At 32.4% G+C, this 17,222-nt stretch overlaps 2 protein-coding genes across 3 annotated transcripts; both read left to right on the top strand.

Moving 5' to 3' along the window:
• Positions 1-9,737: 9,737 nt before the first annotated feature.
• Positions 9,738-12,163, top strand: LOC105803176 (transcription factor bHLH3). 2 transcript variants are annotated; one of them, XM_012635212.2, is made up of 2 exons: positions 9,738-9,903; positions 10,121-12,163. In XM_012635212.2, the coding sequence occupies exon 2, from the start codon at positions 10,292-10,294 to the stop codon at positions 11,804-11,806; it is 1,515 nt and encodes a 504-aa protein (XP_012490666.1). In that variant the 5' UTR covers positions 9,738-9,903; positions 10,121-10,291; the 3' UTR covers positions 11,807-12,163. The 2 variants fall into 2 exon arrangements, with proteins under 2 accessions (XP_012490666.1, XP_012490667.1); XM_012635213.2 differs by having other exon boundaries at positions 9,763-9,903; positions 10,007-12,163.
• Positions 12,164-13,024: 861 nt separating this feature from the next.
• Positions 13,025-13,599, top strand: LOC105803178 (uncharacterized). The gene has a single exon (XM_012635216.2). The coding sequence runs from the start codon at positions 13,133-13,135 to the stop codon at positions 13,448-13,450; it is 318 nt and encodes a 105-aa protein (XP_012490670.1). The 5' UTR covers positions 13,025-13,132; the 3' UTR covers positions 13,451-13,599.
• Positions 13,600-17,222: the final 3,623 nt, after the last annotated feature.

The raw sequence follows: 17,222 nt of genomic DNA, 5'->3' as shown, positions 1-17,222 counted from the left end.
GCATAAAAATCAATTCTTTCAAATTGGAATGATGAGAAAAGAGAAAATGGGAGAGAAGTGTATGTTAGTTCAAAGTAAACATTTTTCAATTGTTTTATTTTTTTCCTTTCACTTTTCAACGATACCAAGCAATAGAGGGAATTATGATGCAGCAGGAGAGGAAATCAATACCGCACTTGGTGGCTAGGATCCACCTAGTAAGGAGCCTATTGAAGGTGTTTAGGGGTTGTAATGTTGAGAATTAATTTTGTTTTTGTAATATGTTTTTCATAGTAATGAAAGTTTCCATTTTTCTCTCAGTGCTTTGGTTTTATTGCTTCATGGTTGTCTCTATTACGAGTGGTATGCATGGTAGTAATATAAATCATTTCTTCATCAATTGCCAATATTTTCGCTCTTGATTTCTTTGCAATATGAATAGCTATAAGGTTGCTCCTTCTAAATATTTATTGCAATTTATACTAAGTATTAATTGTTGGGATTTTATCCTTTGCAACAATATTGCTCATAAGTCTTGCATACAGGTGGTTTGTTTGTTTAACATAAACGTATTTTGGAGTAAAAAAAAAAAAAGATAAGTATTATGACCTTGCTCTTAGATGCATGAGGGAGGCTTACGGAAAGTAAAAATTATAACATTGCTCCTAGACATATGGAGAGAACTTACGAAAAGTAGAAATAATGGCCCTGCTCTCAGATTCATGAAGGAGGCTTATGGAAAGTAGTAATAATGGCCCTACTCCCAGACGCGTAGGGGGAGGCTTACAAAAATTAAAAAAAATTATAACCCTACTTCCAAACGCATAGGGGAGGCTTATAGAAAGTAAAAATTATAACTCTACTCCTAGACGCATGGGAAGAATTTACTAAAAGTAATAATAATGGCCTTGCTCCCAGATGCATGGAGAGGCTTACGAAAAGTAGTAATAATGGCCCTAGTCCCAGATGCATTGAGGGAGGCTTACAAAAAGTAGTAATAATGGCCTTGCTCTTAAACGCATGGGGGAGGCTTATGAAAAGTAGTAATAATGGCCCTGCTCCAAATGCATGGGGGAAGCTTACGAAAAGCAAAAAAAAAAAATATTTATCTATCGCATTACCCTTGACTTTTATAGAATTACATGGGAAGTATGACATTTGTAGACAATGGAAGGGATTAAGTTACTGAAAGACATAATATATTCTTTAAAGAAAGTTAACACAATATATGTAACTATACCAATATCCATTGTATTTGCACTATCATAAGGAAAGTATAGGAATAGATAAAATAAAATAATAACTTTTAAAATACGAGGCTTACAACTTTTATGCTTAGAATTTACGAAGGTTGCAAACATTCCATGTAAGTGGTATGTGGGTTCCGTCTAGCCATTCAAGTTTGTATGTTTCGCATCCTAATACTACTATCACCTAATAGGGTCCTTCCCAAGTGGCTAGCAACTTTTCCCTTTGACCGACTGGCTAGCTAGCTTACACATTCCGCATCACCAAGTCCCCTACTTGGTATTGTCTACTGTGAACCCTTGAATTGTAGTACTATGTCACTTGTTGAGCTCGTACCACCATCCGAATAGATTCTTGTTCCCTTACTTCGATGGTTTGGTCCGCATGGCGAACAACTCGATGTGTGTTAAGGCCAATCTCGATTGGTTTCGCAGCTTCAGTGCCCAACATAAGGTTGAATGGGGGGTTCCCCCTATATCTAAGTGTGGCGTAGTTCACAAGGAGGTTGGTTCACCCAATCGAGGCGAAGAGGCAAATGTTATGGAGAGTGAAGGTGTTGAAAATGCTAAGGTTGGGAGTTGAAGGTATGTTGATAGAGTATAAGTTTGGTATTCTTGAAGAGTTGATCCCCTCCTCGTTGTTCCTAGAAGTAGTTATAGACAAGGGTCCCATGCAAGATGATGTTAACGTATTGGACTTGTCATGTAACCATCATTACGGAGTGTGAGGGGGATGTCCTCAATGGGACGAGAATGTCTGTGACAGGACAGATCTTGTCCTTCATTCTAACTTGATCGGACAAAACGGTTAAGCCCACATGATGTTTGATGACCAAAAATAACTTCATGTTTCCAATGAAGCTCAAAGATTTGGATAACAGATGGTATGTGCTTGTCCGAACAGTTATTTCGGAAATGAGAGCTCATGGGTGGCCTTTTTGTTTGATGGTGACAGACTTACTATTTAAACGTTTTTTTTTCTTTTTTACTTTTTTTTATCATATCAATTATGGTTTTTATCATGATATAAATAATTTGACTAAACCTCCGTATTATCATTTTTTTTCATCTCTTGCAAACAATCTATCAAAATTTACAAAAAGGAAAATAAATTCTCAGTTTTGAGAAGTTCGGGTTCGGTAATTGGTAATCCATTGCTAAGAATTGGATTTTGTGGAATAAATTCAAAGTTGTATTAGCAATCCTTCATATTTTCAAATGGTGGAGAATATGGTAATTCTGCTTTTCTAGAAAAAAATGGTGATTTGAAGGAAAAATGATGATATGAATACATTTTTATTAATAATAAACATAGATCATAAAACATAAATTTCTATCATTATAAGTTTGGATTTAAGAAGGCAATAAATTGGATTGGGTGCTTAATTTAATCAGAAGCAAGTAAGGAGAAAAAGATACAAAATTAGTCTGAAAGCGAAGCTGATAAAACACACAAAACAGAAAATATTACTTTGGAATAACAATCCTTATTATATTCCATAATCTTTTTACTGTATTATCCAACTTAATAAAAACCTTGTTAATTATAAATAAAACATTTAATTGATTGTAAAGTGGGGTCAGCTCGAATTTCACTCCACTTCCTAATAATTAATTTATTAAATAATTTTTAAAACTTATATATTAAAAAAAATTGATTACTATTATAGGTGAGTATAAACGTTGAATTGTTAGAAATCAAAGCATTTAACTTCAAATCAGAGATATTAACTCAAATCATAGATTCATGTCTACTACAACCAAATTTGAAACTTCAACATGGTTCGAATGTTGGGACTTTGGAAGTTTAACCTTCTCTGCATGCACGTTACAAATACAATAATGCGGAAATTATGTAATATTCTATGAAAATACAATAAATCCTTGACCCCGGAAGGGATATTTGTTACAAAATCCCCCATTTAGCACCTTTGCTGGCCTCCAACCCAAACCAGACTCATAATATATTCTCAGAAAAACTGCTACTGATCATTGACCAACTAATTGGGTCGTAATGGCATTAGTATACTATGATGCCCTTTGCTTCAAATGTCAAAGGGAATAAATGAAATTTGAAAACCTAAATTGAAAGCAATGACATTACTCTTTACTTTTTCAAAGTCTCTATCTATTTATAAGAATTGAATATAGAATCGATATCTGTCGAGCATAGGTAGGCAGGTCTGCATGCACCACTTGTTAGGTTTTTCCTCCTAATTACCCTTCTTATTAAATTCTCAACTCACCCAAGTTGGTAGCTTCCTCATCAAAAACTTGGTTAATTTGTTCATATATAGGACCAGTTTTTCTATTTAACCCCCCCCCCCCTTCCTCTAGTTTTCTACACGCACTCGACACTAGAAAGAAAAAGAAAAGGTTAATATATACATTTACAGTATCTAATCCTTGCTTAAATTCCTTCCTCTCCTTCCTTAAAAAAAAAAAAAAAAAGCAATGGCGTACCTGTTCACAAACACAATAATCCGTAGTGCAGTCAAATTGTTTGCTATTGCCTTGCTCCTAATTATTGCTTGTCAAGCTGCAGGTAGCGTGGTTCCTGATGATCACTCCCGACCACCCATCCCTGGTTGTGATAATGAAGGATACATCCCTCCTTACTGTCCACCCTCACATTAAATGAACTCTGCCCACGAGTCATGGTTTCTGTTGAACTTCGGGTTGGAAATAATCCATATATATATACATATATATTTCTTATTTCCTTTCATGCATTTTAAAATTGAATAAAGATGCATTGAAGTAGACTTCCATTAGTTAAAACTCGAAATTACATTTTGGAGATGTCTAGGTCGAACCCAAAGATGGGGCTCAAGGAGGTTGTGCAATCGTCCCTGACCAACTCTTCTAGGTTTGTCTTAATACTTTGATGCTTGTATCTTTCATAACAAATCTATAACATATATCTGTTTTAGTTCCCTTTCTTAATTTCTTTTATATTTCTCTCAACTATTTTGCTAAACAATAAAAGTTTTAAAAAGTTTGTATTTGATACCCTTCTAATATTTCTATAGATTCTTGAATTATCGAGGTTTTTTAGAACCAAACTAATTATGGTTGAACGATCAAGCCACCACTTTATCTATTCGGTCGATCTGATTAGTTTATACGGTTTGATTAAAATAAATTATTAAAAATATTTTTTAAAAATCGATTTAATTCTCGATTCAAACTGGTTTTTTAGCTTGATCCAACAAGTCATTTATAGTTCACAAATCAACCGATCAGATATCTCTCTTCAACTCGATACTTCAATTGGTTCTCAATTCAATCTAGTTTTAATATCTATTTAAATTACACTAAGTGATGGAGATATTAAATTTTACATTTGATGTAATTTTGTAATGTGGCTTTTTTTAAAGAAAAATCAGACTCAATGCTAGTTCTTCATTGCTTTTGAAAAGTGCTTTTGAAAAGTTTAGTTTAAAATTTAAGTGTTTAGCATTGCTGTCAAAAAGTGCTTTTGAGAAATAAAATGTCCATTTTAGACATGTTATTATCAAGTAACAAATATGCATTTAAATAATACTTAAATTAGTTAATATTATTATATTTTAGTAAGAATATAAAAAAATTATTATAACTTGTTGTTAATATTTTAATATATGAAATATAAATTTTAAATATTTTTAAGCAATAAATATTAATTATTTATAAAATTTAATTAGAATATATAAACTATATTTTAAATAGGGTAAACTACCAAAATAGTCACTTTTGTTTGGCTCATGTTACATTTTAGTCACTTATGTTATCACGTTGTAACAGTTTTGTCACTGAGCCGTTAGTTTCTGTTAACGGTGTAATAGTAAACTGATGTGGCACGTTAAATCATCATTTCAAACAAAAATTCTAGGTTAATTTATACAATCGGTCCCCATATTTTTTCATTTGGAGCAATTTAATTTTTTTTCTTTTATGTTTTTTTAACTTTCTTTCTTTTCCATTCTCTTATACTTCTCCCTTTGTTTTCCACCATTCTCCATTTCTTTCAACGTAGTTTTTCTATGTTTTATTTTTTTGAACAATTTAATTTTTTTCGAGTGAGGCGAGCTTGTGGACTAGTTACAAATGGAAAACATAGAAAAACTATGTTAAAAGAAATGAAGAAGGGAGGAAAATAGAGGGAGAAGCATATGAGAATGGAAAAAAAAAGTTAGAAGAACATAAAAGAAAATTTTTAAATTGTAGAAAATGAAAAAACATAGGGACCAATTGTAGAATTTAACCTAAAATTTTTGTTTGAAATGATGATTTAACGTGCCACATCAGCTTATCGTTACACCATTGTCGGCAATTAATGACTCAGTGAATAAAATGTTACAACACGATAACGTAAGTGACTAAAACGTAACATTTCAAACAAAAGTGACTAAAATGTAACCTAAGGCAAATAAAAGTGACTATTTTGGTAGTTTACCCTTTTAAATATTTAAATATAACCATTAAATATTTGTAATTGGTATTTTAAAAAATATTTTTTTATTTTTAATTATTGATTTTAACATAATTGTAATTAAGCACCAAGAAAAAAATAAAAATACCATGTTATTGGAGGGATGAAAAAGTAATTAAGCACTAAAAGTGTTTTTGGAGAGGAAAAGCTAAAATTTTTAGCTTCTCCTTTTCAGCTAAATCACTTCTGAAAAGCTAAAAATTTTAGCCAAAAGCAACTTGTTCTTCACAGCTTTTCCTTCAAAAGTGCTTTTGGAGTTAGAAGTATTTTTTTTAAGTAATGAAGAACTGGCTCTCAATGTGGGACGCGGTAGATTTTTAATTACAAAAAGTTATTGTTTTAAAAAAATTAACTTTGAGGTGGCGGCACGAAAATGTTAAATGGGTTGGGCAGTAAATTATTAGTAAATTATTAGTATCAGCTTTGAAAATATAAAACAAGCATAAATTTTAAAAAAAAAATAAAACAGTCAAACACAATAGCAAATACAACTCACTCGGTCAAAAAAGAAAACAAACAAATAAATAATGCATTAATTAATTTGATTCCCCACGTCTAGAAATAGCAAAATGAAAGAAAAAGTAAGAGAAACTTCAAACTAAAAAATAAACTTGCATGCTCACTTTACGAATTTTGTAACCAGTGCCGGCGAGCTGAGGGAGGTGAGAAGCTGAAGAGGACGGTGGCCTGAAGGAGGCTGAAGCAACAACCAGCAAGAGAGACAGTAGATCTGAAGGAAGATTTGTATTTCTGCTAATACGTTAACGCTACCACTTAAAAATATTTTTTTACTTTAATTGACTCATTATAAAATGAGAGGGTTTTAGGTGATATATTAGCGACACCGAAAACACGATAAAAACAACTTATTTTTAGAATTAATTCACATCTTATATTGTTTCTGTAAATTTTTTATATTATTTTAATAAATTTACTTTTTGGGCATTAATTATGAGTATCACAATTTTAAATAAAATCAGCTTGGGACTGGAAGCATAAAAATGGAGCAAAATGAGAGCGAGAAGAAAACCGGCTCCTCCCCTTGCTATCCCTGACTAACACATCAACAAAAACCTTCAAAGATAAGGGAGAATATTTAAGTAATTACAAATATTTTAAATCGATTTATTATATTATTTGATTATTCAAGACCATTTTACTATTCATTGAATTTATGAATTGTTCATTAAAACATGTTACTCAATTGAAGACAACAAAATATTATAACATTTATCTAATTATTTATTTTAAAATATCTCATGCTAATTCACCATTTTGCCTTTATAATCTTTAAAATTTCATTCTTGAATCATCACTTAATTTGATAAAATTATAATTTAGTCCCTCATAATTCTCCATTTATTCAATCTAGTCCTTATTCATCCATTTTCCTTATTTTCTAGACTCTTCCACCCTTAATATATTTGCATTATTGGCCCTTCATTTTTTCTTATTTATATTTTAATCCCTTAAATTTTAAATATTTACACTTGGACTACAAAACTTTTCATATCTTTACGATTTAGTTCTTGCCTCAAATTAATATTTTGCAGCATACTTATTATTTTGTTTTTCTCTAACCGTGTAAGTCTTTTTGCATAATTTATAAATAATAACATAACACTCTATGGTGTCTTGTAAATAAATATTAATAATTTTATTTAAATATAATTAATTATAAATAAATGCTAACACCCTAAATTTAATACCTTAAACCTTATACCCTATCCGAGATCTTAAACTCTAAACTCTTAAACCCAAGATCGTAAATATGAGAGATGTTAATATTTATTTGTAGCACTTACCTTTAATGTTTAATTATATTTAAATAAAATTGTGAGTGTCTATTTACAGATCTTCCATTTTTTATTTAATTTAATGATGATATATTGTATTAATATGAGACTTACGTATGAACAATGCATCTAATATTGTAAATATTTTCATAAATGTATGGCATTTCAAGTCTCATAATTCTAAAATTTATTTTATATTCGTAAAAAATTAAGAAAATTATAGCCGTAGCTTAATTTTCTTATTTAAATATTTGTAACTTGTAGTGATTGAAATCCAATAAATAGACTTACAAAAGAATTGTTCTTTCATAGTGATGTCTCTCATTTTATTATAAATTTATTTAATTTTATAATAAAATATAATTATTTCATTTTTAACCGTTGATTCACAAGCTGAATGGATAAAGCTGTATAGCATAGGTTTAAAGTGTTTCAAAATTGAAGTCGATATGTATTCAGAACATCATGTTGAAAGGAAAAAGTGAAGCAAAATAGCAAATGAAACAGACATAAAATTTGGAGGAGGAGATGGTTCAAGCCAAGGAAACAAGTCAGTAGAGTAAGAGAGCAGCAAACAACAAACAAAAGGTGCGACGCACAAATAAGAGATATATTTCCTGGAAACTTTGCCACAGCCTCCAGGGTTGAATAGCAATAGAAGAATCGGGTTCCACAACCAAAGCAGCTTTACCCCATGAGAAATGAGAATGTTAAAACTTCAATAGTGGAAAGGGGGGAAGAAGAAGAAGAATGTTTCTATTGAGATAAACATATATATAATGAGAAACGCACTTCCAAAGTTGAAACACAGCTAGTCAAAAAGGAATTAATACTATTGTTATTCTGTTTCAAATCTATCCAAGTGTTTCTATTTCCACTTTCTTTGACATCTGAACGTAAGCTTGTATGGAATTTCATCTTCATGCAATCACTCTTTTTCTTACTTCTTATTCCACTCACCACCAATGAATCTACCCAACATATAAATTTTCTGTATTTATAATTATATATATGGTATTATTTTCTTCTTTTCTACCTAAACAAAATAAATATAGACATATTGGCTGTATTATAGACATGCCTATCCATGTTACTACACTTGTCTCTTTTTTATGTACCTTTTGAAGGTGGGTAAGAAGAAGGAAAAGTACACTGTTTTTCTTTTCTTCTGTTTTTATTGTATTATAGATTTATTTTATATTTTTTTTGTATTAATTCAAAAGTGGAGTTTCAGGACTAAATTGTTAAAAATGAAGAGAAGCAATGGATGGATGAAGAAATTTCTACATTTTTCCTTAAAATATCTTATATTAATTAATTAAATGTTAAAATATCTTATAAAATAATAAAATATTCAACCAACCAAATTTCAACACTTTTCATCCTTAATTATTATACCATATAATTATCTAATTTAGGTATTGACTATTTTACCCTTCATGTTTCTTCAAAATCTCATCCTTGAGTCACTACTCGCTTTGGTAAATTTCAATTTTAGTCCCTCTTATTTCTACACGTATTCAATTTAGTCCTTGCATGACAATTCCATGTCATAAAAAAATTGAGTTATTTTCATTCTTGATCTTTAACTTACTCATGTTTACATTTTGACCCCTCAAATTTTGAATACTATACTTAAGCCATAAGCTTTTCACAGTCATTGCTTTAAATTAATGTATCACAACATACGTCTTAATTCAATTTTTTTTATTGGTAGCACTCAACCTTTCTTTTATCATCTTTATACCATTTTTTCACTCTACCGAAAAAATCAATTATACACCATTTAATTTGATACCGTTTTCCAATATGCCCAATGTAAAGGTGCATGCTGGATGAATCCCATAAAAAAGAGTTGATGAATTTATGCAATATCATCCCAAGTACTTAAGAAGGGAGAAAAAAGACACTGACATAGAAGAAAGGTAAAGCCTGAGTCAGTGTCTTAAGAAGGACCTCTTTATCTGTTCTTCCAACCAATGATGGTTTGCTCAACCTGAAAGAAAAATTGCCGGCGTTTCAGCCCATGAAATAAGAGGGCAAAGAATGGCCCAAACAATTGAACAAATCACTCGCTTTCCTTCTTCCATTGACGTTTAAGCATATAAAAAAGCAGGCGTTTTTCTCGCTAATTTCACGTGACAGTGATTTTTTAAAATTTTATTTTAAAAAATCAGATGGAAAGCAATTTATATGCTGGGACCCCTGACGTGGCATCAATAAATGCCGATAAATTTAAGAGATAAGAACCGAATTTTTAAATTAAATAAATAGAATTTGCAAAAAAAACAAAAAGAAGAAGAAGAAGAAGAAACCCTAACATTTTGAGAGATCTGAAAGCCTTATTGTTGTCAGGTGAGGCAGGGGAATCTTGCTCAAGTTCAAAGCCACTAGTTTTCCATCTCAAGTAAGGATTTTTTTTCTCTTTTATTTATTGGGTTTCGCATATTTATGCTTACCTTTAAAGCCTTTGACTTTTGCATTTGCTTTCTGATTTGGTTATTTGATAGGTTCTTTTTTTGAGATTTAGTTATTGGAATGATTTTTTTTCAGAAGCTGTTAGTTTTGGAAATTGAATGTTGATGAAAATCTGCTAAGTAGTTAAGAAATTTGTCGAATTGCAGGTTAAGGATTTTAATTCAGCTAGATGTGGTTTTTTTGGGATATTTTAAGTGCTTGAGTTGAATGGGCACTGTTGATTATGGTTTAGGAATTTATAGGGTTTATGTCATAGCTACTGGCTACTCTGTTATAATTGGGGCTTTCCTTACCTAATTCTGAACTGTAATAAAGAAATGGGTGAAATGTTTTGGGCAAATGAGGAAGATAAGGCTAAGGTGGAATCTGTTTTGGGCACTGAAGCCTGCGACTACTTGATATTGTTGGCTTCTAAGAACATGTTGTCAGATTTCATCTCTCCACCACCTAGTTATTTGGGTCTGCAACAAAAGCTTTGCGAGGTCGTAGAGAGGTCAAATTGGAACTATGCAATTTACTGGCAAGTGTCAAGCTTGAAATCTGGTGGATCGATCTTGATTTGGGGTGATGGGCATTGCCGGGATCTTAAGCTTGGTGGAGTTGGTGATGCAAGTTGCTCAGCGGATGCCAAATTGGAAGGGGTTGAGAAGATAAATGAGGTGAGAAAGCAGGTACTCCAGAAGCTTCGTGCATGCTTTGGTGGGTCAGAGGAGGATAACTATCCTGCTAAGTTGGATGGCGTGTCGGATATGGAAATGTTTTATCTCACTTCGATGTTCTTTAAATTTCATTGTGATGCATCATATGGTCCTGCAGAATCCTATAAGTCAAGCAAACCAATTTGGTCCTCAGATTCGAATTGTTGTTCAGATCATTATCAATCAAGATCATTTCTAGCTAGATCTGCTGGATTGCAAACAGTGGTTTTTGTACCTGTGAAGTCTGGTGTGGTTGAGCTTGGATCCATCAATTTGATTCCTGAAGATCAGAATGCTGTGGAGATGGTGAGTGCTATGTTTGGTGGATCGAGTTCTGTACAGGCAAAAACTGTACCAAAGATATTTGGACGTGAACTAAGTTTGGGTGGTTCGAAGTCTCAGTCAATTAGTATTAACTTCTCTCCGAAAATGGAAGATGAATCAGGCTTCATGTTGGAATCTTACGACGTTCAAGCTCTAGGTTCCAATCAAGTTTATGGTAACTCTTCTAATGGATGTCAAGGTGATAGTGAAGCAAAGTTGTTTCCACAGTTGCTTGTTGGAGGTCTGAATACACAAGCAAGAATTTCTGGCGTGGAGCATCCTAAAGATGACTCACCTTCTTTACCTGATGAGCGGAAACCAAGGAAGAGGGGAAGGAAGCCAGCCAATGGGAGAGAAGAACCATTGAATCATGTTGAAGCAGAGCGACAGAGGCGGGAAAAGCTTAACCAGCGATTCTATGCATTAAGGGCTGTTGTCCCTAATATCTCTAAGATGGACAAGGCTTCTCTGCTTGGTGATGCCATTACCTATATCACCGACCTCCAGATGAAGATTAGGGTCTTAGAAACTGAGAAGGAGATGGTAAACAATGGGCAAAAGCAGTTGTCAATGCCTGACATAGATTTCCAGCAAAGGCACGAAGATGTAGTTGTGACAATGCGTTACCCTTTGGATGCTCACCCAGTCTCTAAAGTCTTAAAAGCTTTGAAGGAAAATCAAATTGCAGCACGTGAATCTGACGTATCAACAACAGATAATGACAAGATTGTTCACACCTTCACCATTGGAGCCCCAGGTGGTGCTGCCGAACAATTGAAGGAAAAACTGTTGGATGCTTTATCTAAATGACCAATCAGGTAACAGTTGTGTTGATAATGTGCATCTAAGCGAATGCTGTGCATCAACTTGTAGAAAAATGGGATTCTGCAGTGACTAACAGATTAGTGGCTAGTGCCTTTTGTTTCAATGAATCATATGTACCTTAGTTCTTTTAAAAGATATGTATCCCCCAGAGTGCATGGATTAGATGCATGACAAGGGAACACTCTTAGCTTGTACTACATCTTAAAGACTTCCAATTAGAAATTCTATCAGGGGTTGTGGCATAGAATCTTATATTTCCTTGTGTTGGTTTGCAAGTTGCAATCTGTATACCATTACACTTCATTTGTATTCCTTGCATAATTTTTCTAGTTCCTCTTCTCATATTGAGCTAGGATTAAACTTTTCTATATATGAACAGTTAAATGTTAAATAGCCAACAAAAATAGATGAAGCCTACGCTTGATTATGATAATTCATCAAGAAAGTAGGCACAGCCATCTCAGGCAGCCACTTGCTCCATAAATTTAAGGTGTGACTATCTTGTGAATGCAGACATGTTTTCTGGCCTCTGAAGTCAAAACCCTTCATTGTTCAAACAGCATATGGTTATTTATTCCGGAAATGACTTGAAATATTCAAATCAATCTTTAAAGTTTTGTCAAATGATGCGGTCGTTGCCTTGTTCTAAATTCATGCCTTGTTCTAAATTCATGCCGTTGTTTGATTTTGAAGTTTGGAATAAGATTTGCCAAGACTGTTGCGGGTTGATTTGAAGCCTTTTTTGTTTTTTTTCTTTTTTTTTACCAAAAACTCTGCACCTGAAGGCATACAAGAGTAGGAAAAGGTTCTTTTCGAATTTATTAGCACAGATGATTTCATTTCAATTAGCAATAAAAACAAAATTATGTTCTCTCTTTCATTCTCTCTACTTTCCAATATAGTTTGTTTTGTTTTTTTTCACATTATATAATTTGTGGGGGTGGATATAGATGATCAAACCATGACTACATTCTTTTGAAAACAAAATAAACAAGTACTATTGTCAAACATTTCCCACTTTTACGACTGTGTGAAGGTGCCGTGTTGTTGATCAGTTCCAACTCGTTTCAGTCATCAAACCATGGCTTAGTCAAATTCAGAAATTTTATTAAAAAGTCCTTGAAGGTTGCAGTCAAACCGCACCCATAGAATAAACATGGGGGAACACGGCTCAATATATTGCTATAAATCCATAACCCCCTTGACAATTCTCAGCCAATTCAGCATATCAACTCTCTCCTCAATACTCGAGCTAGAAAACACTGAAAATATACACAAGTAAAATATTTTTTTCCCAAAACAAAAAAGGGGATGGCATTCTCCAATAGGAAAAACCTATTCAGAACTCTATTGGTTTTGTCGTTATTAGTAGCTTGGATTCAAGTTGGAGCAATGAGGCCACTGGATGGGGAGCTTGTGGTTCAATCACTCCCTCGAGGACCGGTGACACCATCGGGTCCCAATCCATGCACCAACATCCCTGGAAGAGGAGGTGGCGTCTGCAAGCTGGGTGTCATTAACGTAGCCGGTAATGTTATGCACTCTCCTGCTGTATTTCCCGGCGTTGTGGCTGAGTTTGGGGTGGCTTCCACTGCCAAGAGGTCTCATGATGAAGACATGAGCTCTTAATAGCTAACAACTTCAGCAATCCAAAACTCAAAAATATACATACTAATCTGATCAAAATTTTCTACTTTCTGTATTTTTTTCATCATATACTTGTAAATTCTTTTCATTATTCTTTCTTGGGACAGCCAATCCAAATAATCTTTTTTTTTTTGGTTGAGAACCAACTTTAATTGACATTTACTGAAAATATATAATCGATTATTTGTTAAAAAAACATTTTCTTTACCCTTTTCATTTCTAATGTTGAATGCTTATTTTATATTTTAATGAACAAAACGCAGAAAACAACACATCAAACAGTTGAAAAAATTATTTTGTGTTGTGCCAAATAAATAACTTATAACACCATTAAAAAACAAATTACAACAGTTGGAATTTGATTAAGTTAAATTAGAAGCCTAAATGGTTTTAATATACTTTAAACAGCTTCAATTGTCAATTGATGACTATTTAAATTTAATCATTTTCTTGTCCTTGAAATTGAAAATTGGAATTAGATATTAAAGCAGGAGCATCGATATTTATGTGTCATGTTCACCAAATAGCCTGTTTTATTCACAATTCATCTTGTGTTTAGTAAATGCTCAATACATCACAAAGAAGTCAAAGAATTAATAGGAGAAAGAGAGCCTCAATCGATGAAGATCAACACACTAAACTTCGGCTTATAGGTTTAAATAAAAATTTTATTATTAAAAAATAGACTTGGATAAAAATAAAATTTATTAAAAAAAGTTAATCCTGTAAACTTATCTTTCAATTATATTATCTATACAAAGTTGTACATAAATTTTGATTTAATGTGTAATTTAATACATGAATTTTGATTTAGTGCAACTATACACATGAAACTTTAATCGCGGTTTAAATGTATACACGAAATTTTATTGTAATTCAACCATACATATTTAGAGAAATAAATACATCACTTTATTTTCATATTAGATAAATATAATTATTTTTGCACGTAATATGACATAAAATAGTGCTATATTGTAATTGTTTTTTTTTTCTTCTTCTTTTTTTCTTGCTGCTCGAAATTAAAAGTTTGTAAATTTATTCTTGTCCCTGTTTGAGATAGACATAGTTATAGTTTTAAAGAACGTTTGAATTTACGGTGGTGTCGTGAGTATGGAACCATCACCCGAGAAGCCGAATCACGTTGCAACTTAAGGTTCAAGTTGGCAGTGATTATACGGTCTGGGGTTGAAGTGCAACTAGGGCTTCAAGTTTACAAAAGTTATGTTGTCAAAGGATGGAGCATAAATAGGGCCCCAATTGACAGTGGTTATGCGGGCACGACAATCAATTTTTTCTGATGCTTTATAAAATCCAAACAAATGTACGAAGAAGAAAAACACAGTGGTCTTTTAGTCTAATCAAGTATTTTGTTTTATCCATGTCCACCAAAGACGATGACCCCATTATTATAACCTGTGACATAATTGGGGTGTAATAGGTTTTACTAACAAGGTCATTGCCTATGGTGGACATGGACAACACAAATTACTTGATTATACTGGAAGGCCCCTGCGTTTTTCTTCCTCGCACTTCTGTGTGGGTTTCATAAAGCATGCTTCTTTGATGAGGAGAAATTGGTTGTTGTGCCCACATAACAACTGTCAACTGGGGCTCCAATTATACAACATAACCTTTGCAACCTTGAAACCCTAGTTACGCTTCAACCCGAGACGATATAATCACTGTCAACTTGGACCTCGAGTTGTAAAGCGATCTCGGTTTCTCAGGTGATGCTGCCATACTCACAGGACAAGTGAAATTTGTAGGTTATTGAGCTCCATGACATCACCATGAACCCAAACACAACTTAAAACTATGACTGTCTCCCTCAAAGTGAGAGAAATAAATCTTTAAACCTAAAAATTTCAACACGCAAGAAAAAAGAAAAACAATTTAGGATACTGAATTAGGGGAATTGGAACATGCATTTATATAGGGGATGGGGCGGGATAAAAAGAGAATTTTTTTTATCCTAAGATTCTCGAGTTGCACGGGTTCAGAGGCAAAAGCAATCAAGTTGGCTTAGAGGTTGAAATGGCCAAAGAGAAAACACTCCCTGTAGGTAGCGTTTTCACTCCTTGCAGGAGACATTTTCATCTAGCATGGCAGTGAAAATGCTTCTTGCAGTACGCGTTTTCCTGCCACATGCTAGTGAAAAACGCCTCCTGTAGGAAGTGTTTTCTCTCTGGCTATTTCAACCTCAAGGCAACTTCAATTAACCACGTTTTTTAAACTTGCATTCTATAAATTATCAAAATACTTTGATTTAAGATGGTTTTTAATGTTGAATTTTTCTTACTTTGCCTTAAATCACTATCACATACACACTACGCCTTGAACTGACAAAGTGAGTTGTGGAGTAAATGCCCATAGCCAATAGGTCAAACATTGAGGTTCAAAATTTTTATTAAACATATATATTATTTTATTTAATATTTAAAAAAATATATTTTTATTATTAAAAGATAAAAAGAAACAATTTTATATTTTAAATATTTACCTGTTAATGATGATATAACATTAGATTAATAGAATTGAATTATAGTGAATTGGGCTTGTGGTTTAAATTTTGAAGCCCAATTTTAATTATATTTTAAACGGATGTTTATCTTTTGCTAAAATCTTTTTACGGATTTAATAGTTTTGTTTAATCCAATCGAATTGTGGGATGCTTACACATGTCCAATGAATTTTGATCAAAACTCTCTCTTTTTTTTTTTAAGTTGTGAGGAAATTAACTTGAAATAATAAAATTGAGACTTTAAAACTTATTTAATATTTATTTTATCAAACACCCTTAAGTCTTATCATATGCCAAATTTAAAAAATATATATTATTATGGGTTTAAATTACATTTTATATATATAAAATATAAAAAATCTTAATAAGAACCTTTGTTATTTTGTAAAAAAAAAATTAATTATTTTTTATTTTAGTTAGTCTCTAGTTCACTTTTGATGTAAAATTAAATTTAATAAAAAATTATTTGGTACATTCAGAATCATAGAGGTCGATCGCAGTCACGTTATTGTCGTCCTTGTTCTTCTTCCCATCCTTCTAATAGTATTTGGTATCATCTCTTTCTCCCTCTCACCACAGGCTCAATCAAATTACATCTATCTTACCATTCCCTCAACCACTTTTCTGGGCACAATATTTTGCTTGTATTTTCTCACCTCAACGATTTGATTACAGTATTTCTAATAGTTAGCTAATAAGATTGTATTAAATGTATATAGTTAAAAAAAAATTTCTCCCTGGATATATAGATGATTAATTCAAAAAGGAATTTGTAATCATTAAAAATACATAAATAAATAAATAAAATTGGTGGAAATTTTGTACTGCTGCCATTTTCCCATGTCTGTATAACCAAGCAAACCTGCCCTTTTAACATATCTAACCTACTCTTTAATATTAAAATGTTGGCCTGCAACTATATATATAAACAGATATATATGTTTAGCAGGAGAGAAATAGGAAAATGACTCAACTTCAATTTGGTGGACATTAGCTGCTCCATGCCATAGAGATAAAACCAAAGAATGTATATGCATGCCAGACATATTTTGATAACGCAGCTACCAACTTATGCATATCATTAATTCAAAACTTGAGATAATTCTAAGATTCTTCAATCATCAACCCCAGATTTTTCTCTACCCTTTACTTTCTGGGTTTACTTTATTACTAAAGTATTTTAAGGTGATCAAAGCAAAACTGTGATCAAGTTAACTTTTCCAATACAAA

Source organism: Gossypium raimondii, chromosome 11 (assembly GCF_025698545.1).
Source record: "Gossypium raimondii isolate GPD5lz chromosome 11, ASM2569854v1, whole genome shotgun sequence".
NCBI lineage: Eukaryota > Viridiplantae > Streptophyta > Magnoliopsida > Malvales > Malvaceae > Gossypium > Gossypium raimondii.
Note: the sequence above shows the minus strand (reverse complement) of the source record. Positions and strands in the feature narration are given on the sequence as shown.